This window comes from Erythrolamprus reginae, chromosome 13 (assembly GCF_031021105.1).
Source record: "Erythrolamprus reginae isolate rEryReg1 chromosome 13, rEryReg1.hap1, whole genome shotgun sequence".
Taxonomy (NCBI): domain Eukaryota; kingdom Metazoa; phylum Chordata; class Lepidosauria; order Squamata; family Dipsadidae; genus Erythrolamprus; species Erythrolamprus reginae.
The window spans coordinates 14,484,887-14,509,953 of record NC_091962.1 but is presented as its reverse complement, the minus strand read 5'-3'; the positions used below and the strand labels follow the sequence as shown (position 1 = coordinate 14,509,953).

General features: G+C 41.0%; 2 protein-coding genes across 7 annotated transcripts; both read right to left on the bottom strand.

The window, feature by feature from the left end:
- Positions 1-2,044: 2,044 nt before the first annotated feature.
- LOC139175478 (acyl-coenzyme A thioesterase THEM4-like) lies at positions 2,045-9,020 on the bottom strand. The gene is made up of 5 exons (XM_070766602.1): positions 8,839-9,020; positions 7,050-7,203; positions 5,649-5,811; positions 3,844-3,954; positions 2,045-2,255 (listed from the first exon to the last, which is right to left on the bottom strand). The coding sequence occupies exons 1-5, from the start codon at positions 8,956-8,958 to the stop codon at positions 2,045-2,047; spliced, it is 759 nt and encodes a 252-aa protein (XP_070622703.1). The 5' UTR covers positions 8,959-9,020.
- A 403-nt stretch (positions 9,021-9,423) lies between these two features.
- LOC139175510 (acyl-coenzyme A thioesterase THEM4-like) lies at positions 9,424-24,599 on the bottom strand. 6 transcript variants are annotated; one of them, XM_070766641.1, is made up of 8 exons: positions 24,446-24,599; positions 24,064-24,115; positions 19,638-19,851; positions 15,337-15,496; positions 14,509-14,671; positions 12,859-12,969; positions 12,468-12,592; positions 9,424-10,868 (listed from the first exon to the last, which is right to left on the bottom strand). In XM_070766641.1, exons 3-8 carry the CDS (start codon positions 19,767-19,769, stop codon positions 10,801-10,803), a joined length of 759 nt encoding a protein of 252 aa, XP_070622742.1. In that variant the 5' UTR covers positions 19,770-19,851; positions 24,064-24,115; positions 24,446-24,599; the 3' UTR covers positions 9,424-10,800. The 6 variants fall into 6 exon arrangements, with proteins under 6 accessions (XP_070622742.1, XP_070622741.1, XP_070622740.1 ...); XM_070766640.1 differs by lacking the exon at positions 24,446-24,599 and adding an exon at positions 24,296-24,366; XM_070766639.1 differs by lacking the exon at positions 24,446-24,599 and adding an exon at positions 24,214-24,308.
- Between the last annotated feature and the right edge of the window lie 468 nt (positions 24,600-25,067).

Below are 25,067 nucleotides of genomic sequence, written 5' to 3'. Positions count from 1 at the left end.
TTTATTTATTGGATTTGTATGCCGCCCCTCTCCAGAGACTCGGGGCGGCTAACAGCGACAATAAAACAGTGTACAATAGTAATTTGGTATTGATGATTAAAAATCAATTAATATAAAAACCAAACATACATACATACATACCATGCATAGAATTGTAAAGGCCTAGGGGGAAAGAGGATCTCAATTCCCCCATGCCTGGCGGCAGAGGTGGATTTTAAGTTGTTTACGAAAGGCAAGGAGGGTGGGGGCAGTTCTAATCTCTGGGGGGAGTTGGTTCCAGAGGGCCGGGGCCGCCACAGAGAAGGCTCTTCCCCTGGGTCCCGCCAGGCGACATTGCTTAGTTGACGGGACCCGGAGAAGATCCACTCTGTGGGACCTAACTGGTCGCTGGGATTCGTGCAGCAGAAGGCGGTCCCTGAGGTAATCTGGTCCGGTGCCATGAAGGGCTTTATAGGTCATAACCAACACTTTGAATTGTGACCGGAAACTGATCGGCAACCAATGCAGACTGCGGAGTGTTGGTGTGACATGGGCATATTTGGGAAAGCCCATGATTGCTCTCGCAGCTGCATTCTGCACGATCTGAAGTTTCCGAACACTTTTCAAAGGTAGCCCCATGTAGAGAGCATTACAGTAGTCGAGCCTCGAGGTGATGAGGGCATGAGTGACCGTGAGCAGTGACTCCCGGTCCAAGTAGGGTCGCAACTGGTGCACCAGGCGAACCTGGGCGAACGCCCCCCTCGCCACAGCTGAAAGATGTTTCTCTAATGTTGACATGTAAATACGAATTATCTATTATTCCAAACAATTATATAATTACTTCCTCTTTCTTATCGTATGCACCTGTTATGCAATTAAAATGAAAATTGAGACGTCTCCCCCAGGCTTATATAGTTTTATGTATGGTATGCTTGCGTTGTAGGGCTTTTTAAAGGATAGGTTTTTAGATGCTTTTTAAATATTAGATTTGTTATATTGTAATACTGTTATTATTATTGTTGTGAGCCGCCCCGAGTCTTTGGAGAGGCCGCGAGACCTCTTTAGGAATGTCTTGGGAGGAAACAGGGCCGGGAAAGGCAGGGAGAAGCCTCCGTGGGGCCTCTTTAGGAATCTCCTGGGAGGAAACAGGGCTGGAAAAGGCAGGGAGAAACCTCAGTGGGGCCTCTCTAGGAATCTCCTGGGAGGAAACAGGGTCGGAAAAGGCAGGAAGAGGCCTCCATGGGGCCTCTCCTGGGAGGAAACAGGTCCGGAAAAGGCGGCAAGAAGCCTCCGTGGGGCCTCTCTAGGAATCTCCTGGGAGGAAACAAGGTCGGAAAAGGTGTGGAGAAGCCTCAATGGGGCCTCTCTAGGAATCTCCTGGGAGGAAACAGGGCTGGAAAAGGCAGGGAGAAGCCTCAGTGGGGCCTCTCTAGGAATCTCCTGGGAGGAAACAGGGTCGGAAAAGGCAGGAAGAGGCCTCCATGGGGCCTCTCCTGGGAGGAAACAGGTCCGGAAAAGGCGGCAAGAAGCCTCCGTGGGGCCTCTCTAGGAATCTCCTGGGAGGAAACAGGGTCGGAAAGGTGGGGAGAAGCCTCCGTGGGGCCTCTCTAGGAATCTCCTGGGAGGAAAAAGGGCCAGAAAAGGCAGGGAGAAGCCTCCGTGGGGCCTCTCTAGGAATCTCCTGGGAGGAAAAAGGGCCGGAAAAGGCAGGGAGAAGCCTCCGTGGGGCCTCTCTAGGAATCTCCTGGGAGGAAACAGGGTCGGAAAAGGTGGGGAGAAGCCTCAATGGTGCCTCTCTAGGAATCTCCTGGGAGGAAACAGGGTCGGAAAGGTGGGGAGAAGCCTCCGTGGGGTCTCTCTAGGAATCTCCTGGGAGGAAACAGGGCCGGAAAAGGCAGGGAGAAGCCTCCGTGGGGCCTCTCTAGGAATCTCCTGGGAGGAAACAGGGCCGGAAAAGGTGGGGAGAAGCCTCCAAGTAACCAAACTGTCTTTACAAACCCCAAGGCACGTCACAGTCTTTTTGGAGCCTCTCCTGATGGTTCAGAGATGAAAATTTGAGATGCTTTTATAATGTGGAATTCCCTGGAGATGTCGTTTGGAAGGGAAGGGATCCCGGTTGAGGAAATTTGACCGAAGTGACCTCATACTTACAGGTGGCGTTGGCGTGGAGGGTCTGCCCATCTGCGCTCCGGATTTCGCCGCTCAAAAAAACCTTCCTGCCTTCGATTCTGTCCACCCGGGTCTCCACCAAGACCACGGAACCCAACGCCACGGGGCTGAAAGAGGGGGGGGGAATAGGGTTACGAGAGCCCAGCCCATCCTGCCACGGAGGCATCTTTTAAAACTGGGACAAACCAAGCAAGATTGAATAGGACAATAGGTGGGAAAAAAACACCCCCCCCAAAAAAATATATCATGTTAAAGAATCTGATAGATAAATGATAGATATGCTAACTAGTTAGAAAGACAAATATAGACGATAGATGGATGATAATAGATTAGCTAGCTAGCAAGATCAAAGATAGAAGCTAGCTAGAAAGATAGTTAGATAGAAGCTAGCTAGCAAGATATAGATGATAGATAAATGATAGATGATATAGCTAAGCTAATAATAATAATAATAATAATAATAATAATAATAATAATAATTTATTAGATTTGTATGCCGCCCCTCTCCGGAGACTCGGGGAGGCTCACAACAGTAGTAAAAAAACAATGTCAAAGAACAAATCTAATATTAAAAATAAACACATATAAAACCCCTCATTTAAAACCAAACAACACATACATACCAATCATAAAATATAAAAGCCTAGGGAGGTGTAAGCTAGCTAGCTAGAAAGACAAATATAGATAACAAATGGATGATAATAGATTAGCTAGCTAGCTAACAAGATCAGATAGATAGAAGCTAGCTAGCTAGTTAGCTAGCTAGGAAGAAAGAATAGAAAGAAAGAAAGAAAGAAAGAAAAAAGATTAGATAGATAGATAGAAGCTAGCTAGTAAGATATAGATGATAGATTAATGATAGATGATATAGCTAAGCTAGCTAGCTAGAAAGACAGATATAGATGACAAATGGATGATAATGGATTAGCCAGCTAGCTAGCTAGCAAGATAGATAGAAGCTAGCTAGCAAGATAGATATAGATGATAGATGATAATAGATTAGCTAGCAGCTAGCAAGATAGATAATAGATGGATAGATACGGTAGATAGATAATACATTGGCTAGCTAGCTAGCAAGATAGATATATAAAGACAGACAGACAGACAGATAAGATAGCTAGCTAGCAAGACATAGATGAGAGATAGCTGATAGATAAGTTAGCTATGTAGAAAGAAAGATAGATATAGATAACAGACAGATGATAATAGATTAGCTTGCTACCTAGCAAGATAGATGGATGGATGGATGGATGGATAAATAGAAGCTAGCTAGCTATCAAGACAGATATAGATGATAGATAGATGATAGATGGTAATGGATTAGCTAGCTAGTAAGATAGATCGATAGATGAGATAGACATAGAGATACTGTATATAGCAATAGTATTTAGACTTATATAACACTTCCCAGCGCTTCCCAGCCTTCTCTAAGCCTTTTACAGAGTCAGCCTATAGCCCCACCACCACAATCAGGGTCTTCAACACAAAGTGGTACAAAAATACAAAATGTTTGGTGGTCATCCTCCCCCATCCCCCCACCGCGGCCTTGCTGGCAGAGATTCACTTTGTGGACAAAGCAGAAAAACCTCCGACTGCCGCATCGTAACTGGCACAGTGAGACTCGCACCCAGGGCTGGCCCGCCCCGATTCTTTTTTCTCCTTCCAGCCCAATTTCTCCTTTCTTGAGTCACTGACCTCTTACAGTTGATGTTGAGGTTGACCGTCATCACCCTGGGGTTGGCAAGAATCATGCTGGCCCCCATCGTGTGGTCCAGGAGAGTGGCGATGACCCCGCCGTGGGCGAGGCTGGACAGGCACAGGAGATAAAACAGAACAAAACTCAACAAAAAGTGGGAAATATTATTTATTAATCGTTAGTCTTGTGTTTATTTAGGACATTTATTAATGACATTTGTTTGCCCCTGCTGGATGGCTTAGGTTGACATTAAAAAGAATAAAACAAATCATTGAATGTCCATTGAACGGCACAGTGTTAAAACAAATCCTGAACTTGAGATTTCCTGGCTGCGATAGAGATAGATAAATAGATAGATAATTAGGTAGATGAGAGAGAGAGATGGATGGATGGATGGATAGATAGATAGATTTGATAGAAGATAGATAGATAGATAGATAATTAGGTAGATGAGAAAGAGAGATGGATGGATAGATAGATAGATAGATAGATAATTAGGTAGATGAGAGAGAGAGATGGATGGATGGATAGATAGATTAGATAGATAGATAGATAATTAGGTAGATGAGAGAGAGATGGATAGATGGATAGATAGATAGATTAGATAGAAGATAGATAGATAATTAGGTAGATGAGAGATGGATAGATGGATAGATGGATAGATAGATAATTAGGTAGATGAGAGAGAGATGGATAGATGGATAGATAGATAGATAGATAGATAGATAGATAATTAGGTAGATGAGAGAGAGATGGATAGATGGATAGATAGATAGATTAGATAGAAGATAGATAGATAATTAGGTAGATGAGAGATGGATAGATGGATAGATGGATAGATAGATAATTAGGTAGATGAGAGAGAGATGGATAGATGGATAGATAGATAGATTAGATAGAAGATAGATAGATAATTAGGTAGATGAGAGATGGATAGATGGATAGATGGATAGATAGATAATTAGGTAGATGAGAGAGAGATGGATAGATGGATAGATAGATAGATAGATAGATTAGATAGAAGATAGATAGATAGATAGATAATTAGGTAGATGAGAGAGAGATGGATAGATGGATAGATAGATAGATAGATAGATAGATAGAAGAAAGATAGATAGATAGATAGATAGATAGATAGATAGATAGATAGATAATTAGGTAGATGAGAGAGAGATGGATAGATGGATAGATAGATAGATAGATAGATAGAAGATAGATAGATAGATAGATAATTAGGTAGATGAGAGAGAGATGGATAGATGGATAGATAGATAGATTAGATAGAAGATAGATAGTTAGATAGATAGATAGATAGATAGATAGATAGATAGATAATTAGGTAGATGAGAGAGAGATGGATAGATGGATAGATATAGATTAGATAGAAGATAGATAGATAGATAGATAGATAGATAGATAGATAGATAGATAGATAGATATATACAAACATACATTAGATGATGGCTGGCTGGATTGGAGAGATAGATAAATAAATAAATAAATAAATAGGAGAGATAAGATAGGTATATAAATGAATGAATAGACAGATAGATTTGATAGACAAATCTAGATAGATTGACAGCTTGCCTCCAGAAGTTGTGAATGCTCCAACAGTGGAAGTTTTTAAGATGATGTTGGATAACCATTGGTCTGAAGTGGTGAAGGGCCTCCTGCCTAAGCAGGGGGTTGGACTAGAAGACCTCCAAGGTCCCTTTCAGCTGTATCATTCCATTCCCTTCAATTCTGATGGAGTACTGTATTCTGAATTCTTTTACAAATTGGATTTTAAAAAAACCGCGCTTACCCTGGACGTCCTTCAAGGTAGGGCCCCATCTGGAAGATAGCCACCACCCTCCTCTCCGAACGGTTCAGGAACATGGTGAACTCGAAGCCCAGGCCTTCTTCGGGGATACTTCTGAGAAACATGCAGGACTTTCGGTTTTGGGATTCTTCCCTCTGGTGCCCTTCTGCAGAAGCGACACCCCCACGCCCCACAACAACATCAGTCGAGAATCAAGACCCGAATTGAAACCATATTCAGGGAGTCCTCCACTTCACGACCATAATTGAGTCCTGAAATTTTGGTTGCTAAGTGAGGCAGTTCAGCGTTTGTCCTATTTTACAATTTTCCTCATCATAGTTGTTGGGAGTTGGAAATCAATCAATCAATCCGCTTGTCTATCGTGTATCATAGAAACATAGAAGACTGACGACACAAAAAGACCTCCTGGTCCATCTAGTCTGCCCTTATACTATTTTCTGTATTTTATCTTAGGATGGATCTATGTTTATCCCAGGCATGTTTAAATTCAGTTCCTGTGGATTTATCTACCACGTCTGCTGGAAGTTTGTTCCAAGGATCTACGACTCTTTCAGTAAAATAATATTTTCTCATGTTGCTTTTGATCTTTCCCCCAACTAACTTCAGATTGTGTCCCCTTGTTCTTGTGTTCACTTTCCTATTAAAAACACTTCCCTCCTGGACTTTATTTAACCCTTTAACATATTTAAATGTTTCGATCATGTCCCCCCTTTCCCTTCCGTCCTCCAGACTCTACAGATGGAGTTCATGAAGTCTTTCCTGATACGTTTTATGCTTAAGACCTTCCACCGTTTTTGTAGCCCCTCTTTGGACCCCTTCAATTTTGTCAATATCTTTTTGTAGGTGAGGTCTCCAGAACTGAACACAGTATTCCAAATGGGGTCTCACCAGCGCTCTATATAGCGGGATCACAATCTCCCTCTTCCTGCTTGTTATACCTCTAGCTATGCAGCCAAGCATCCTGCTTGCTTTCCCTACCGCCTGACTGCACTGTTCACCCATTTTGAGACTGTCAGAAATCACGACCCCTCAATCCTTCTCTTCTGAACTTTTTGCTAACACAGAACTGCCAATACAATACTCAGATTGAGGATTCCTTTTCCCCAAGTGCATTATTTTACATTGGGAAAGATTAAACTGCAGTTTCCATTGCTTTGACCATTTATCTAGTAAAGCTAAATCATTTACCATATTACAGACATCTCCAGGAATATCAACCTGGATCTATCTATCTATCTATCTATCTATCTATCTATCTATCTATCTATCTATCTATCTATCTATCTACCTACCTACCTACCTACCTACCTAGGAAGGCCTGCTTGGAAGGAAATGGGGAGGGGTCACTGGAGAAATGTGTTGAGTGGGATTCGAAACACCGACCTGGCCCAGACTCCGCAAGATTCTCGTAACTCGGCAAGTGTTCCCACGATCCGTCCTTGGACCTCTTCGCAAACTTCTCAAACTGGTCCAACATCTCTCGGCTCCAACTCGGGTTGGGGAAGCCAACGTTTTTATGAGGCTGGTGGGGCTGTTGCTGGGAAGGGAAGGCGAGAGGGCAGTTGTGTCGAGGGACCCCAGTCCTGCCCACGAAGACACACGGGTGGGTTATTTGCAGGGTCAAATCGGTGCAGACGTTGGTGATGTTTATGAGAACTTGGGAGGGGTGATTTTCATGAGGGGACGGAGGCAGCCACAAAGCATCCTTTAGAGGGCTTCAAGGTCATCCTATGCCCACCCACCTGGGCGGAAGCGAAGGAAGGACAGGCCATGCTGTCACAACCTGAGTGGGCAACGTGACAACTTTGTGGGTGGGTGAGACAAGGGATGTGAACTTTCAACTGGGTGGCAAACTCAGATTCAGGCTTCCCAGCGTAGGTGCCAGGATGGCTCTGGCAATAAATAGGCACTTTTGAGGAGCACTTTTTAAAAAATATGATAGGGTTTTATTATGCTTCTTTTTTAATATTTGATTTGTTTCGCTATAATATTGTTTTTTTATTATTGTTGTGAGCCGCCCCGAGTCTTCGGAGAGGGGCGGCATACAAATCTAATAAATTATTATTATTATTTGACTTGGATTCTGATTTAATTTGACCCCCTCAGAGAGGGTCCGCAACTTGGGCGTCCTCCTCGATCCACAGCTCACATTAGAGAAACATCTTTCGGCTGTGGCGAGGGGGGCATTCGCCCATGTTCGCCTGGTGCACCAGTTGCGGCCCTATTTGGACCGGGACTCACTGCTCACAGTCACTCATGCCCTCATCACCTCGAGGCTCGACTACTGTAACGCTCTCTACATGGGGCTACCTCTGAAAAGTGTTCGGAAACTTCAGATCGTGCAGAATGCAGCTGTGAGAGCAATCATGGGCTTACCCAGGTATGCCCATGTTTCACCAACACTCCGCAGTCTGCATTGGTTGCTGATCAGTTTCCGGTCACAATTCAAAGTGTTGGTTATGACCTATAAAGCCCTTCATGGCACCGGGCCAGATTATCTCCGGGACCGCCTTCTGCTGCACGAATCCCAGCGACCGGTTAGGTCCCACAGAGTCGGCCTTCTCCAGGTCCCATCAACTAAACAATGTCGGTTGGCAGGACCAAGAGGAAGAGCCTTCTCTGTGGTGGCCCCGGCCCTCTGGAACCAACTCCCCCCAGAGATTAGAATTGCCCCCACCCTCCTTGCCTTTCGTAAGCTCCTTAAAACCCACCTCTGCTGCTAGGCATGGGGGAATTGAGATACTCTTTCCCCCTAGGCCTTTACAATTTTATGCATGGTATGTCTGTATGTATGATTGGTTTTTGTATAATGGGCTTTTACTAACTGTTTTTAGTATTGGATTTTGTTATATGCTGTTTTATTGCTGTTGTTAGCCGCCCCGAGTCTGCGGAGAGGGGCGGCATACAAATCCAATAAATAAATAAAATAAATAAATTTGGACGTTACCTGGAACCCTGACACGCAGGTTTTCAATTCTCTCTGTCCAACCTCATCAGGTTTTTAAGGCCCCGAGTTCCCTCTATGAATGCAGGAGCCTCAACCTTCTCTGCAGCCTCCAGAACCTCCTTAGGATCTCAGAACCTTTTGGATGGTCCTCCAAAACCAGGGATGAAGAGGATTATTCGGGAGAGGGTGTCCCCCGCTTCTTTTTAAGCCCGACCCAATACTCACTGTGGAGGTCCTTCTGGACACCACGCGAGGAGGATGCACCAGGAGCTCTTTCGTTGTCGTTTCCATCCTGGTGGTCAACCCTTTGGCCCTCTGGTTGATGCTCCTCAAAACGCGATGCATTCTGTATCTTCTGAGCTCTTGGGAAGCGTGCCCTTCTCCTCCGAAGGTCTTCTTGGGACTAGAAGTCAACTCCCGGCAGCTTTAATATAGGCTCAACCACGGAGGAACTTCACCCAATTGGAGTAAGGATATGATGTCCTTCCCCCAAGGGAGACACACCCTCCATCTAGGAGGACCTCGGAAGTTTGCCCAAGTGGGCTGATTCCACCCCCACCCACGAGCTGTGCCAAGAACCTTCCATGATAAACCTGGATGCATCCACCTTAACCCCAGATCCGTGGGCACCATTTCACGCCGTTGCTCAACATTTCGCTGCAGAAATTATGCTGCGCAATCTCTAGTATTCCTCCACCCAGCAGACCCTTAAGTAAAATTAACAAATGACCGTATGTAGATATATAAGGGGAAAGGTGGTATTTGCGCAAACCCTTTCCCAAGGGGGAGAAAGACAAGAGCAGACACATAAAAGGGAAATAAATTATATTTATCGTTCTCGTTGGCAATCGCACGGGTTACTCAAACCGACGTGTCAAACACTTGTGTGAAAGTAGGGTAAACGCTAATGACCCTTCCCGCAAGGCACTGCGGAGGCGGGGCAAAGAGGTAGGCGGTTTTTTAACAGGCACAAGGTTGCGCGCCCCCACAAACGGTGACCAAACGCAGCGGTGGGCGAAGGTGGGACGCCATTGCAGGGGGGTGTGCGTCTGGCTGGCGCGAGACTGTGCACATGCACGGCAAGAAAAATCTCACAAGAGGCCGTGCGCACGGGGGCAAGATTTCGGCATGCGCAGAACCAAAAAAACCCGGCAAATGTCACCGAAATCTGGCTCATGCGCAGAAGCAAAAATTCATTGAAATCTCATTCGTACGCATGTGCACAGGCAAAAAATGGGCAAAGATCACCGAAATTCCACGTGTGAGCATGCGCAGAAGCAAAAAACAGGCAAAAACCCAGCAAAATATTGCTCATACGCATGAGGAAAAAACCCAGCAAAATTGCCAAAATCTCGCTTGTGCGCATGAGCAAAAAACCCAGCAAAATCACCAAAAATCTCACTCGTGCACATACAAGGAAGCCAAAAATTGGCAGGAATGACCGAAATCTCGCTCATGCGTATATACAGAAGCAAAAAATCAGTAAAAATTGCGGAAATCTCACTCGTGCCCAAGCGCAGAAGAACCCCCCCCCGGCAAAAGTCACCAAAAACTTGCTTGCGCCTCTTCACATGCGCATAAGTAAAATCTCACGCCGACGGAGGAGTGCGTGCCCATGACGGCCACAGGGGGGCGCACCGGTTGTGCCAAAGGCGGCAGGCCTTCGCTGTTGCCGACCCCCTGGGTTAGATTGTCGCTTTTGAGAATTCCTCCTCTTCCTTCTTCCGCTCCGCACACCCCACTCCTCCTAGCCTTGAGGACGTTACAAAGTTGGGTCCCGAAACGACTGCAAGGGAAAACCACCCAGTTGACCCCCATCCCGATCCAATTTTCTTCGAATGCACCATCCGGCTCGCCTCAAAAGGAAATATAAATGCTCTCGAAGGGCCAGAGAAAGGGGGGAGCGAGTTCGAAAGCCGCCAGAAAACACCCACTGGGTTTTAGAACTATAGCACCACAGTCACACCTAATAAGGTGACAAGAAATTGAGTTTTTGGGATTCACGGCCCTCCGCCTCCAAGACCCAATGGTTGCCATGCCAAACACGTGTGAGTTGCGGCTTCCGACACGCAGATGTTCTACTCAGTTGTGGCAAAGGAGGGAGGAGAGATACCGACGAAAGTCTGGGAGGGGCTTGTAGAGTCGAGGAAGAGGAAGGTGGACGGAGAGCTGCGTCCGGGGAGGCTGTTAAGGGTAGCTGCTGGGATCCGTTTCTTTCTGGGGCGAAGGAGGGGGCTGCAGTTCAATGAAGAGACCTTGGAGGGGGGGGGGAAACAACAACAGGGGAGAAACAAAGAAGAATTAGATCGTTTGAGGCTTAGGAAAATAGAATATTAGCAAAAAGGAAATAGAATAGAATAAAAAATATGGAATGGAAATAGACTAGAATAGAATAAAAATATGGAATGGAAATAGAATAGAATAAAAAATATGGAATGGAAATAGAATAGAATAAAAAATATGGAATGGAAATAGAATAGAATAAAAAATATGGAATGGAAATAGAATAGAATAGAATAAAAAATATGGAAAGGAAATAGAATAGAATAAAAAATATGGAAAGGAAATAGAATAGAATAAAAAATATGGAAAGGAAATAGAATAGAAGAGAAAATATGGAATGGAAATAGAATAGAATAAAAAATATGGAATGGAAATAGAATAGAATAAAAAATATGGAAAGGAAATAGAATAGAATAAAAAATATGGAAAGGAAATAGAATAGAATAAAAAATATGGAAAGGAAATAGAATAGAATAAAAAATATGGAAAGGAAATAGAATAGAAGGGAAAATATGGAATGGAAATAGAATAGAATAAAAAATATGGAATGGAAATAGAATAGAATAAAAAATATGGAAAGGAAATAGAATAGAATAAAAAATATGGAAAGGAAATAGAATAGAATAAAAAATATGGAAAGGAAATAGAATAGAATAAAAAATATGGAAAGGAAATAGAATAGAAGAGAAAATATGGAATGGAAATAGAATAGAATAAAAAATATGGAATGGAAATAGAATAGAAGGGAAAATATGGAATGGAAATAGAATAGAATAAAAAATATGGAAAGGAAATAGAATAGAATAAAAAATATGGAAAGGAAATAGAATAGAAGAGAAAATATGGAATGGAAATAGAATAGAATAAAAAATATGGAAAGGAAATAGAATAGAATAGAAAATATGGAATGGAAATAGAATAGAAGAGAAAATATGGAATGGAAATAGAATAGAATAAAAAATATGGAAAGGAAATAGAATAGAATAGAAAATATGGAATGGAAATAGAATAGAAGAGAAAATATGGAATGGAAATAGAATAGAAAATATGGAAAGGAAATAGAATAGAATAAAAAATATGGAAAGGAAATAGAATAGAATAAAAAATATGGAAAGGAAATAGAATAGAATAAAAAATATGGAATAGAGCCAGGGTGGTGCAGTGGTGCAAGCTAACGGCTAGCTGTGGTTCAGCAGTTCAAATCTCACCACTGGCTCAAGGTTGACTCAGCCTTCTGTCCTTCCAAGGTGGGTCAAAGGAGGACCCAGATTGTTGGGGGCAAATATCCTGACTCTGTAAACCACTTAGAGGGCTGTCAAAGCACCATGAAGCAGTATATGTCTATTGCCATTTTCCTTCCTTCCTCCCTTCTTTCCTTCCTCTCTTCCTTCTTTCCCTCCGATTAACTCAGCCTTCCGTCCTTCCGAGGTGGGTCAAATGAGGACCCAGATTGTTGGGGGCAAATATGCTGATTCTGTCAGCTGCTTAGAGAGGGCGGTCAAAGCACTACGGAGCGGTTGATGAAGTCCAAATGCTATGGCTATCACTGCCCTATTACTAACCGCTCTTACCTGTGGCCTCTGCATGGAGAGTCTGCCCATCCGTGCTTCGGACATCGCCGCTGGCAAAGATCTTCCTGCCTTCGATTTTGTCCACTCGGGTGTCCACTAGGATCACGGACCCCAACGATACGGGACTGAACGTGGGAGAAGGGGGAGAAAAAAGGTAATGGTTACAACCATGAGCGATTATGGGCCTGCCCAGACATATCCCTGTCTCTCCAACACTCCGCGGACTGCATTGGCTGCCGATTGGTTTCCGGACGTAATTCAAATTTTCCATTTCTATATCTGTGTTTTCAACTTTTTCAATCAACAGTCTGCCTTCAAAATTCATCTCCTCAAGTCCCCTCTTGCGCTCTCCAATTCTCCACGGAGAATTCTCTTTCCTTAAGGCACTGACCTCTTATAGTTTATGTTGAGGTTCGCGGTCACCACCCGGCGGCTGATGAAGATGACGCTGGCCCCCACTGTACTGTCTAGGATAGTGGCGATGGCACCGCCGTGGGCGAACCTTGACCGAGGCAGAATAAAATAAAAATAAAACCAAAGCACCGGAGTGGGAGCTGGCAAATTCACAAAGGTGAACGCGAGGAGGGGCTTTATCTCGATTCAATCTCCAAAGAGATCCATATTTATTAAGGGTTAAACTTGCATTTAATTATTCGCTTGATTCGTCCCCCCCAGTCCCACCACTAGATAATGCAGACGGCTGACAATGTTGAAAAGAATAATTTTAATATTGCTTCATGGCGCATGAAAACAGAGTGTCAAAAGAGAGCATTGGGTGGAGACTTTCTGGCTGCAAGAAATTAACTAAATATCTGTCTGTCTGTCTATCATCTATCAATCTCTCTCTCTAATATCTATCTATCTATCTATCTATCTATCTATCTATCTATCTATCTATCTATCTATCTATCTATCATCTATCTACCTACCTATCTACCTACCTACTTACCTATCATCTATCATTCTAATCTATCTATTTCTCTCTCTATCATCTAGCTATCTATCATCTATCAATCTATTTCTCTAATATCTATCTATCATCTAGCTATCTATCATCTATCAATCTATTTCTTTAATATCTCTCTATCATCTATCTATCTATCATCTATCAATCTATTTCTTTAATATCTCTCTATCATCTAGCTATCTATCATCTATCAATCTATTTCTCTAATATCTATCTATCATCTAGCTATCTATCATCTATCAATCTATTTCTTTAATATCTCTCTATCATCTAGCTATCTATCATCTATCAATCTATTTCTCTAATATCTATCTATCATCTATCTATCTATCATCTATCAATCTATTTCTTTAATATCTCTCTATCATCTAGCTATCTATCATCTATCAATCTATTTCTCTAATAACTATCTATCATCTAGCTATCTATCATCTATCAATCTATTTCCCTAATATCTATCTATCTATCATCTAGCTATCTATCATCTATCAATCTATTTCTCTAATATCTCTCTATCATCTAGCTAGCTATCATCTATCATTCTAGCTCTCTTATATCTCTCTATCTTTAGCCTTTAGCCTGAAGCGTCTTCTCTCTAGCAATATTATAAAGTTTTTACATAGAAACATAGAAAACTGACGGCAGAAAAAGACCTCATGGTCCATCTAGTCTGCCTTTATACTATTTCCTGTGTTTTATCTTAGGATGGATATATGTTTATCCCAGGCATGTTTAACTTCAGTTACTGTGGATTGACCAACCACGTCTGCTGGAAGTTTGTTCCAAGCTTCTACTGCTCTTTCAGTGAAATAATATTTTCTCACGTTGCTTTTGATCTTTGCCCCAACTAACTTCAGATTGTGTCCCCTTGTTCTTGGATTCACTTTCCTATTAAAAACATTTCCCTCCTGGACCTTATTTAACCCTTTAACATATAGAATTTTACAAAACTTTTTTTGTTGTTTTAAAGCTTGTGAGCCGCCCCTAGTCTACGGAGAGGGGCGGCATACAAATCTAATTAATAATAATAATAATAATAATAATAATAATAATAATAATAATAATAAAGCTCACCCTGAAGGCCCCTCGAGGTAGGGCCCCATTTGGAAGACGGCCGCCACCCTCTTCTCCGACGGCTTCAGGAACATGGCGTACTCAAAGCCCATGCCTTCTTGGTCGATACTTCGGAGAAACATGCGGAAGTTTTGGTTTCGGAGTTTTTCCTTCTGCTGTCCTTCTGCAGAAGGGAGACACCCCCAAAAAGGTAATGTCAGTGAAAGTTGGAAAGCCCCCCTCCGTGGGGTCTCTCTAGGAATCTCCTGGGAGGAAACAGGGCCGGAAAAAGAAAGAAAGAAAGAAAGAAAGAAAGAAAGAAAGAAAGAGAGAGAAAGAAAGAAAGAAGGAAAGAGAGAGAGAGAGAGAAAGAGAGAGAGAGAAAGAAAGAGAGAGAGAGAAAGAAAGGAAGAAGGAGAGAGAGAAAGAGAGACAGAGAGAAAGAAAGAAAAAGAAAGAGAGAGAAAGAGGGAGAGAGAGAGAAAGAAAGAAGGAAAGAAAGAGAGAAAAAGAAAGAGAGAGAGAGAGAGAAAGAAAGAGGGAGAGAGAGAAAGAAAGAAGGAAGGAAAGAGAGAGAGAAAGAAAGAAAAAGAAAGAGAGAGAGAAAGAGAGAGAGAGAGAGAAAGAAAGAGGGAGAGAAAGAAAGAAAGAAAGAGAAAAAGAGAGAAAGAAAGAAAGAAAAAGAGAGAGAGAAAGAAAGAATGAAAGAAAGAGAGAGAGAGAAAGAAAGAAAGAGGGAGAGAGAGAGAAAGAAGGAAGGAAAGAAAGAAAGAGAGAGAGAGAGAGAAAGAAAGAAAGAAAGAAGGAAAGAACGAAAGAAAAAAAGAAAGAAAGAAAGAAAGAACTTGCCTGGAAGATGATCGGAGAAACTTCGGTAAGAAGGCAACTTCAGCCAGCTGCCATCTTTGGTCTTCTCCATGAATCGGTTGAATTGGAACAACATTTCTTGGCTCCAGCTGGGATTGGGGACAGCCCGATCTGTACTGTTGTCTGATGGGCTTATCCAAGACTGAAAAACAGAAAGCGGAGGTAGAACAAGAGGGGGACCCTGGAGGTCTTCTAGTCCAACCCCTACCAAATAACCCAACATTGTTTGTTAGTAAAATTGGAATTAGAATTCTTTTATTGGCCAAGTGTGATTGGACACACAAGGAATTTGTCTCAATGCATATGCTTTCAGGGTACATAAAAGAAAAGATACATTTGTCAAGAACAGAATAGAATATAGAATAGAAAGAATAGAGTAGAGTAGAATAAAATAGAATAGAAAGAATAGAATAGAATTCTTTATCGGCCAAGTGTGATTGGACACACAAGGAATTTGTCTTTGGTGCAAATGCTCTGAGTGTATATAAAAGAAAATATAGATTTGTCAATAATAGAATAGACTAGAATAATGGAATGAATAGAATAGAATTCTTTATCGGCCAAGTGTGATTGGACACACAAGGAATTTGTCTTTCGGGCAGATGCTCTGAGTGTATATAAAAGAAAATATAGATATGTTATTCATTATATTATATTTTTTGAATAAGTATTTTACAGACAAAGTAATTAAATTAACATACAGAGTTAAATTTAATAAATACCTAATATAAATGTATGCTATTTTTGTATTGATCTGATTATAGTTAGGTTTTTATCTTTTGTAGTAGTTAGACTTCTAAGATAAGCGGAGCAATGGCAGCTCCTTGAGTGTTTAATGTTGTATGTCTTTGTCTGTCCTTTTAAAAAAATTCAATAAAAATATTTCTAAAAAATATATATATACAGATTTGTCAAGAATCATGTGGTACAACATTTAATGATTGCCATTAAATAAATTAAATAACTGCAGAGGGAAAAACAGGGCCTGGGGGATTTAAACTCAACTACTTCCAACATGCCTCAAATCTCTGAATTTATTTATTTTATTTATTAATTAGATTTCTATGCCGCCCTTCTCCCGAGACTCAGGGCGGCTCACAGTAAGCAAATACAAAACATGTAAGAAACCTAATATTAAAACACTCTAAAAACTTCATATAAAGAATCTAACTTAGTTTAAATTCTAAAGCCCCAATATATTTAAAAGCCAATCATCCACAGGTCTTAAAGGGACCAGAGATGTTCACCCTGGTTTAAAAGAGGGTGGATTTGACTTAAATCACGAGTAAACCTAAGGCTTGATTTAAATCATAATTTTAACAGAGCAGCTGTCATCTCTCTCCCGTAGCAGCTTCTCCTGTCAGTCCCAATACTGCAGAATATACAGTCCCATACTAAAGGACTAAGCTCTGTTTCATAGTGAGTAAATTACACAGGTCTCCAAAAAAAATACATACTGCTCAAAAAAATAAAAGGGAACAATTAAACAACACAATATAACTCCACGTAAATCAAACTTCTGGGAAATCAAATTGTCCACTTAGGAAGCAACACTGATTGACAGTCAATTTCACCTGCTGTTGTGCAAATGGAATAGTTGTGCAAATGAAATATTCAATATTTCATTCATTCAGATCTAGGATGTATTATTTGAGTGTTCCCTTTATTTTTTTGAGCAGCATATCTATCTATCTATCTATCTATCTCTCTCTATCTCTCTCTCTCTCTCTCTCTCTCTATCTATCTATCTATCTATCTAATCTATCTTATCTATCTATCTATCTATCTTATCTATCTATCTAATCTATCTTATCTATCTATCTATCTATCTATCTATCTTATCTATCTAATCTATCTATCTAATCTATCTATCTAATCTATCTATCTATCTATCTATCTATCTATCTATCTATCTATCTATCTAATCTATCTATCTAATCTATCTAATCTATCTATCTATCTATCTATCTATCTATCTATCTATCCTATCTATCTATCTATCTTATCTATCTATCTAATCTATCTATCTAATCTATCTATCTAATCTATCTATCTATCTATCTATCTATCTATCTATCTATCTATCTATCTATCTATCTAATCTATCTGTCTAATCTATCTATCTAATCTATCTATCTTATCTCTATCTATCTATCTATCTATCTATCTATCTATCTATCTATCTATCTATCTATCTATCTATCTATCTATCTAGTCCCAGTGAGGGTATGGCTGGTTGATGAGGCCAAAATAAGGCCGAAATAGATCTATCCTAGTCTCCCTTAATTTTCAAATTCAGCAAAAAAAACCCATGTGACACATACAGATAGAATTGTCGGCTATCAATAAAATTAACTGCCTTGGAAATGGCCCTGGGTTGGGCCGAGAGGCCAAAAAGGAGCTGTGATGTTCCTTTAATACACCAGGGTGATTCAACACAAAAATATGTAACCCTTCCCTGGTGCAGAGCTGAAGGGGTTGGATACTGTAGCCTAGAGGTTAATTCTCTGCCTTACAATGTGTTGTACACATTCACCTTTGTGCAGAACAAAGGCTTCAATGAGAATATTTCATTCATTCAGATTTAGAGTGTTCCCTTTATTTTTTTTTGTAATCATCGCAGTTGACCTTGTACTATTCTGAATCATTTTTTTTTGTTTTGATTTCAAAAATGTATATAATTTTTCCGTTGCAGGTATTGTTTCCAACGGAGCAGCATCATTATTATAAAGTATAGGAAATATACTGGGGACATTACGAAAACAGTAATTGCCACATACATTGAAAATGTAGCAATAACGTCATGACAAAAACGCTTCTATATCAGACACTTTATGTGATAGAGCAAAACTAAGCATATTTTTGGAGTCAGCACACCAAACTCCATAAAACAGACATATTACTTCTGCTGATGATTTTTTGGCCGGTGTTATTAATGCATCTTAAACAGAAAACTTTCTTAAGATAGATTTTTTTTACTCCAAAAACATTTTATTAAAAGAAATTTGATTAAAAAATGAATTTAAACATGCCTGGGATAAACATAGATCCATCCTAGTATGTTGTGGTTAGCTCTGGCCCAGCTCCTGCCCCAAGGACTGTGGAAGTGGGGGAGACATCCACATGCTGCAGGCCTGTTTTGCCCCCGGTGGAATCTGCTGATGAAGGCTCCTCTGACCAAGAAGACATGAGTGACAGGGAGGAGGAGAGTGGGGCAGACAGCTCAGAAGGAGATCAATTATCTAGCTCCTCCTTGGATTCGGAACAAGAGTTAATGATACAGCCACGCATGCGGAGAGCGATGCATAGGCAGCAACAACTGAGAGATTATTATCAAAGAAAATGAGGCCACCTGTGGTTGGGTGGGGCTGTGGTCATTAGTGAGACTGCTATAAATAGCCGCCTGTGGGTTTGGCCATTGTGGAGGATTATCTGATTGTTGTATTTCGTGACCGCTTTACTGACTTTGACTTTTTGTGTGCTGATTTTTCCCCGCTTTGAAACTAAACCAGGGCAAAGTGTGTTTCACTTTGTGAAACAAGAAAGACTGTGAATTGCCTCACAGCTGCAAGATAAGTATCACAGAACTGATAAGGGACTTGTACCAATTACCAGTTTGTCTGGATACCAGTGCTCTTGGCTATCCCAAAAGAGGGCTTGGTTTAAGTGAATTTTCATTATAAAGAACATTGTTTTGAATTTTCAAACGTGTGTGTGTCTGAAATTTGTACCTGTGAATTTTTGGGAGGATTCTACCAGAGAGCCCGACAGAACAGTATCTTAAACAGAAAACTTTCTTTAGATAGATTTTTTTTACTCCAAAAGCATTTTATTAAAAGAAATTTGATAAAAAATGAATTTAAACCTGCCTGGGATAAACATAGATTCATCCTAAGATAAAATATACGGGAAATAGTATAAGGGCAGACTAGATGGACCGTGAGGTCTTTTTCTGCCGTCAATCTTCCGTGTTTCTATGTTTCAATGTAAAAATAAAAAAAACCAATATAAACAAAAAAAATCGATCTTTTAATTACAAAAAACCATCGATTTTTATCCACCCCTGGTTTAAAAGCCACGAAACCTGCTACACCGACCCAACGGAAGCAAGCTGCAACGCCACAAGCAACAGCATTTATCAGACAGAACCACAGATCCTGCGTGGCCGAAATTTCACAACAAATCAAAGTTACTTCCCAAACTAACCGCCCTCTTCCCCTTCCCACCCCCACACAAATATTCTTAGGGTTGGTTAGGGAAAAAAAAGATGGATTGATACTCACTGGTATATTTCCTTGTAGCTTGTGGGAGAAACGCTGGGGGCCCCCCATGGGAAGGATCGTGCCCTGTGCCCCATTTCTAGGGGTCACAAAGCAAGGAAGAGCTCTTCGTAGTCTCGCCCAGTTCCTCAGCATGACTTGTGCAATTCGAAGGAGCCAAATTCAGCTTCTCTTCTAGGTAACCGCGATGCAAGAGAGGAAAACGTCAGAGCTCCACCTGTCAAAAGAATGCAAGTGTATTTAGAGACCTTCAAATTTCTAGGTTCTGTCATATTCCAAGACCTAAAAGGGTCACCTAACATCAAAAACATCATCAAATTATTACAGCTGCAAGGATTCTATACACCACAATACTGGAAACAGGAAAAAAACCCAACTGTTTTATCTCTTTTGATTAAAATAATGGAATTAATTAATTAAATTTTTATTTATTTATTTATTTTTAACCAATGGTTATTGATTGATTGATTGATTGGATTTGTATGCCGCCCCTCTCCGAAGACTCGGGGCGGCTAACAACAGTAATAAAACAATGTACAATAATAATCCAATAAATACTAAAAATGATTAAAAAACCCATTAATATAAAAAACCAAACATACATACAGACATACCACACATGAAATTGTAAAGGCCCAGTGGGAAAGAGCATCTCAATTCCCCCATGTCTGGCGGCAGAGGTGGGTTTTAAGGAGCTTACGAAAGGCAAGGAGGGTGGGGGAAATTCTAATCTCTGGGGGGAGTTGGTTCCAGAGGGCCGGGGCCGCCACAGAGAAGGCTCTTCCCCTGGGTCCCGCCAAGCGGCATTGTTTAGTTGACGGGACCCGGAGAAGACCCACTCTGTGGGACTTAACCGGTCGCTGGGATCCGTGCGGCAGAAGGCGGTCCCTGAGAATGTGCAGAAATGTCCAAGCTAACAATGGAACTGCAAAACAAGGATGAGACAGATTTCTACAAAGCATGGGAAAAAATGGTACCATTGTTTTAAAAAAAAAGAAATTACTTAAAAATTATTCATCAAGAAAAAAGTCCAACTAAAACAACGTGTAAAACCAGTAAACTACGACACGAATCATAATATCAAATTGAAACGATAAACTGTAAACATCGATCGACACAAATTTTGAACTACAAAAAAACCTGAATGAACAAACCCTTAAACCACTGATAAGTGTTGGCACTAGCAACTACGTCAAATACATATGGATAAAACTTCAGGAAAATCTACACCACCTATGTGCTTAAACCACAGGCCGCAAAACATGGAAGCCCCAGCTCTAACACTCTTCTTACTCCTCTTTTTTTGCTCTGTTTTTCTATCCTTCCTCCTCTTGTATTTCTTCTCCTTCTCTCTAAATCCCTTCCCCTTTGTTCCTTTCTCCTTCCCCACTCACGCGTACTATATAAGTAAACTATAATTGCTAGAATGTACACTATATATAATCCCTTTATTTTTCTGTACCCTGTTTTTAATGTATATATCCAATAAACATTTTTTAAAAAAAAAAATCATCAAAAAAGCACAACTAAGAAAGTCCTGTCTGCGCCAACTCGGGAAGCTCAAATTCCCCAAGGAGCTGCCGATCCAATTCTACATTGAGTCTGTCATCCGCACCTCTATAACTGTCTGGTTCGGTTCTGCAACCCAACAAGACCGACACGGACTTCACCACTGCAGAAAAAACAATGGCTGCCAACCTGCCTTCCCTTGAGGACCTGTAGACTGCATGAGTCAAAAACAGAGCGGTGAAAATATTTACTGACCTCTCACATCCTGGACACAAACTGTTTCAACTCCTACCTCAAAACGTTGCTACACTGCACACCAAGACAAATAGACACAAGAACAGTTTCTTCCCAAACGGCCTCACTCTGCTAAACAAATAATCCCCTCAACACTGTCAAACTCTTTGCTAAGTCTGCACTACTATTACTACTAGCTTTTTCTCATCTTTATAGTCTGGGGGACGGAAGGAAAAGGGGCGACATGATCGAAACATTTAAATATGTGAAAGGGTTAAATAAGGTCCAGGAGGGAAGTGTTTTTAATAGGGAAGTGAACACAAGAACAAGGGGACACAATCTGAAGTCAGTTGGGGGAAAGATCAAAAGCAACGTGAGAAAATATTATTTCACTGAAAGAGTAGTAGATCCTTGGAACAAACTTCCAGCAGACGTGGTTGGTAAATCCACAGGAACTGAATTTAAACATGCCTGGGATAAACATAGATCCATCCTAAGATAAAATACAGGAAATAGTATAAGGGCAGACTAGATGGACCATGAGGTCTTTTTCTGCCGTCAGTCTTCTATGTTTCTAATCACCCATTTCCTCCCACTAATAATAATAATAATAATAATAAGTCTTCAGAGAGGGGCGGCATACAAATCCAAATAAATAAATAAATAAATAAATAAATAAATAAATAAATAAATAAATAATTAGATTTGTATTCCGCCCCTCTCCGTGGACTTATGACTATATTATTAATTATGTTATTACGTTCATTAAGTGTTGTACCTCATGATTGTGTTCCTAAGTATCTTTTTCACCAGGCTCAATGCCAAGCGACTCCCTGTTCTTACCTGTCAACAGGTGTGACATCTATATAATATAGGTGCATAAAAACGTGCGCATTCAAATGCAACCCTGTGTTAAAGTTTCCAAGCAATTGGTGAAGAATGTTAGGAGATTTTAGATTTTGAACAAACAAACACAATTTTATTTATATAGATTGAAATGTATTTATGCATTTAAATCTATTTGCCCATCCGTTGGTTGATTCTTGGGGCAGCCTGGCTTTTCCCCACCTGTTTCAGCCCTGGGAACTAAATTGGCAACTGCAATAATTATCATATCGTGGCATGAAATCACCCCAAGCCCTTTTATTGCACATACAAAGTTTCTTCATTTCACACTCACACACACACACACTTCACCATGTTGCCAGCTGCCCAAACTCATCCGATATGAAATGATCATTGGGTAATTTTAATATATTATATTTATTATATGAAATGAGCATTGGGTAATATTTATATATATTGCCGAGAGGCAAATAAGGAGCTGTGATGTTCCTTCAATACACCAGGGTGATTCGACACAAAAATATGTAACCCTTCCTTGGTGCAGAGCTGAAGGGATTGGATACTGTAGCCTAGCCCTAGAGGATAATTCTCTGGCTTACAAGGCAAAGGTTGCAGGTTCAAATCCCAGTGGGTATGGCTAGCTGATGAGGCCGAAATAGATCTGTCCTAGTCTCCCTTAATTTTCAAATTCAGGAAAAAGATGTGATATATATATATTAGAACATTTAGCAATGTACAGTGTCGCTAACAAACAATACATATATTCCACATACACACATATACAGTATATTATATGCACACACGCACACATTCTATACACACATATACACACACTTATATACAAAGGCATATTATACACACACACACGCATATATACTCCAGACACACATATTATATACACATATATACCATATATACACACACAATTATATGCATACACATACATATCACACACACACATATACATTATATATATATACTACACATTCATACACATATTATATATACACATACACACATATATATTATATTCATACACATATTATATATACACACATATATATATACCCCACACATATATTACACACACACATATACACAAACACACATATATTATATACATGCACACATTATATATACACACTACACACACGTATTACACACACACACACACACACACACACACACACACACACACATTTATTTATTATTTATTTTGTATGCTGCCCCTCTCTGTGGACTTAGGGCGGTGTGTATATTATAAACACACACACATAAACAAACACATTGTATGTATGTATGTGTATGTATATATATACTGTATATATACTGTGTATATATATATATATATACTGTGTATATATATATATATATATTAGATTTGTATGCCCTCCCTCTCCGTAGACTCTTAATTTTTTTTTAAAAAAATTAAAGAAGATATATATATATGTTGTTTTCTGTTGGATAATTAAATTTTAATTTTAAAAATTCAGCAAAAACATGTGATACACACACACATACATACATATATACATACATATATATGCACACACATTTATATTATATACAGTATGCATTATATAGATATTACACGTGTCTATACATACAGACACATCACTTATTACAGCTTCTGTGGCCTAGAGATGGAGCTCTCGCCTCACAATCAGGAGGTTGTGAGTTCGATCCTAGGTAAAGGCAGATGGAAAGGCAAGGGTTTGGACTAGATGACCTCCAAGGTCCCTTTCCAACTCTGTTCATCTGTCAACTATTACAATTATATATAAATAACTACACACACAAATATAACCAACCCCCCCTCCCAGCTTATGTATTGGCTTACCTGTGTTTATTTTTTAAAATTTCAAAAGTTGAAAAGCTGCAACGTTTGAGGCCTAAGCAAGAAAATGGGGATTATTTAAGCGCCCCTCCCCACATAAAAAAGGGAAGAACCCCCCCCCCCAAAAAAAATTGGGAAAGCCAACGGGCCTACCTGGCAGGGCTGTCATTCCTCTCAGCCACCGTCAGCGTGACCCCTGACCTCCGACCTTCAAACCTCCCCCCCCGTGACCTACCTGCCTCACCCTCGACTGACAGGGCAGAATGAAGCGCGAAAGGGCGCCGGTTCTTGACGTCACGCGAGGAGGCGGGGCCACGCGCGCCGGGCGTCCTCCTCTTTGTGGGCGGGGCTCCCTCCCGACGCATGCGCGTCGTGCTCTCCTCACCTTCGGGCGTGAGAGCTGTGTTTTCCCTCCACGCGCTTCCTCGCTCTTTTCCCTCTCGCGCGTCGACGCGCGTTGAAGTAAGGAAATGTCTCGTCGCCTCAGGGCGGTGAACGTGACGGTGTCTCGCCTTGCTCCCCGTTGTCATTTTTGAAATGATTTCTCCCGCCCGAGGCGTTCTTTGCCTCTGAGGATCTGTCACTCAAGGCGAGGTACCCAATCAGGAGCTGCCCCGCCTTCTCCGTTCTTCTGAGCCTCACCTTGGATTGGGCTTTAGAAGTGCCAGTCCTGCCCAACCACGCGTCACCGGGATGATCCAATCATGTTTTACTTCGCGCATTCCTAAGCGATGCCTCCCCTCCCATTGGATAAACCGAGCGCCAATCTAGCGTGGCGTGACTGACGGGCCAGCATTGCAACGTGAAACATTCCTAAGTCAGGAGGGCGCTGACGTATACAAGCGGCTTCTGTGATTGGGCAAGGGGAGTGTCAGTCGCAAACTGGGCGGGCCCTCCCTTTTGCAGAGCAAAAAAAGTTCTTTTCACATGCTCAGAGGCCCCAAAATTTCATTTAAGACCTTTCTGGGCCTGGAGGGCTTTGTGCAAGGGGCAAAAATCCCCTTTTC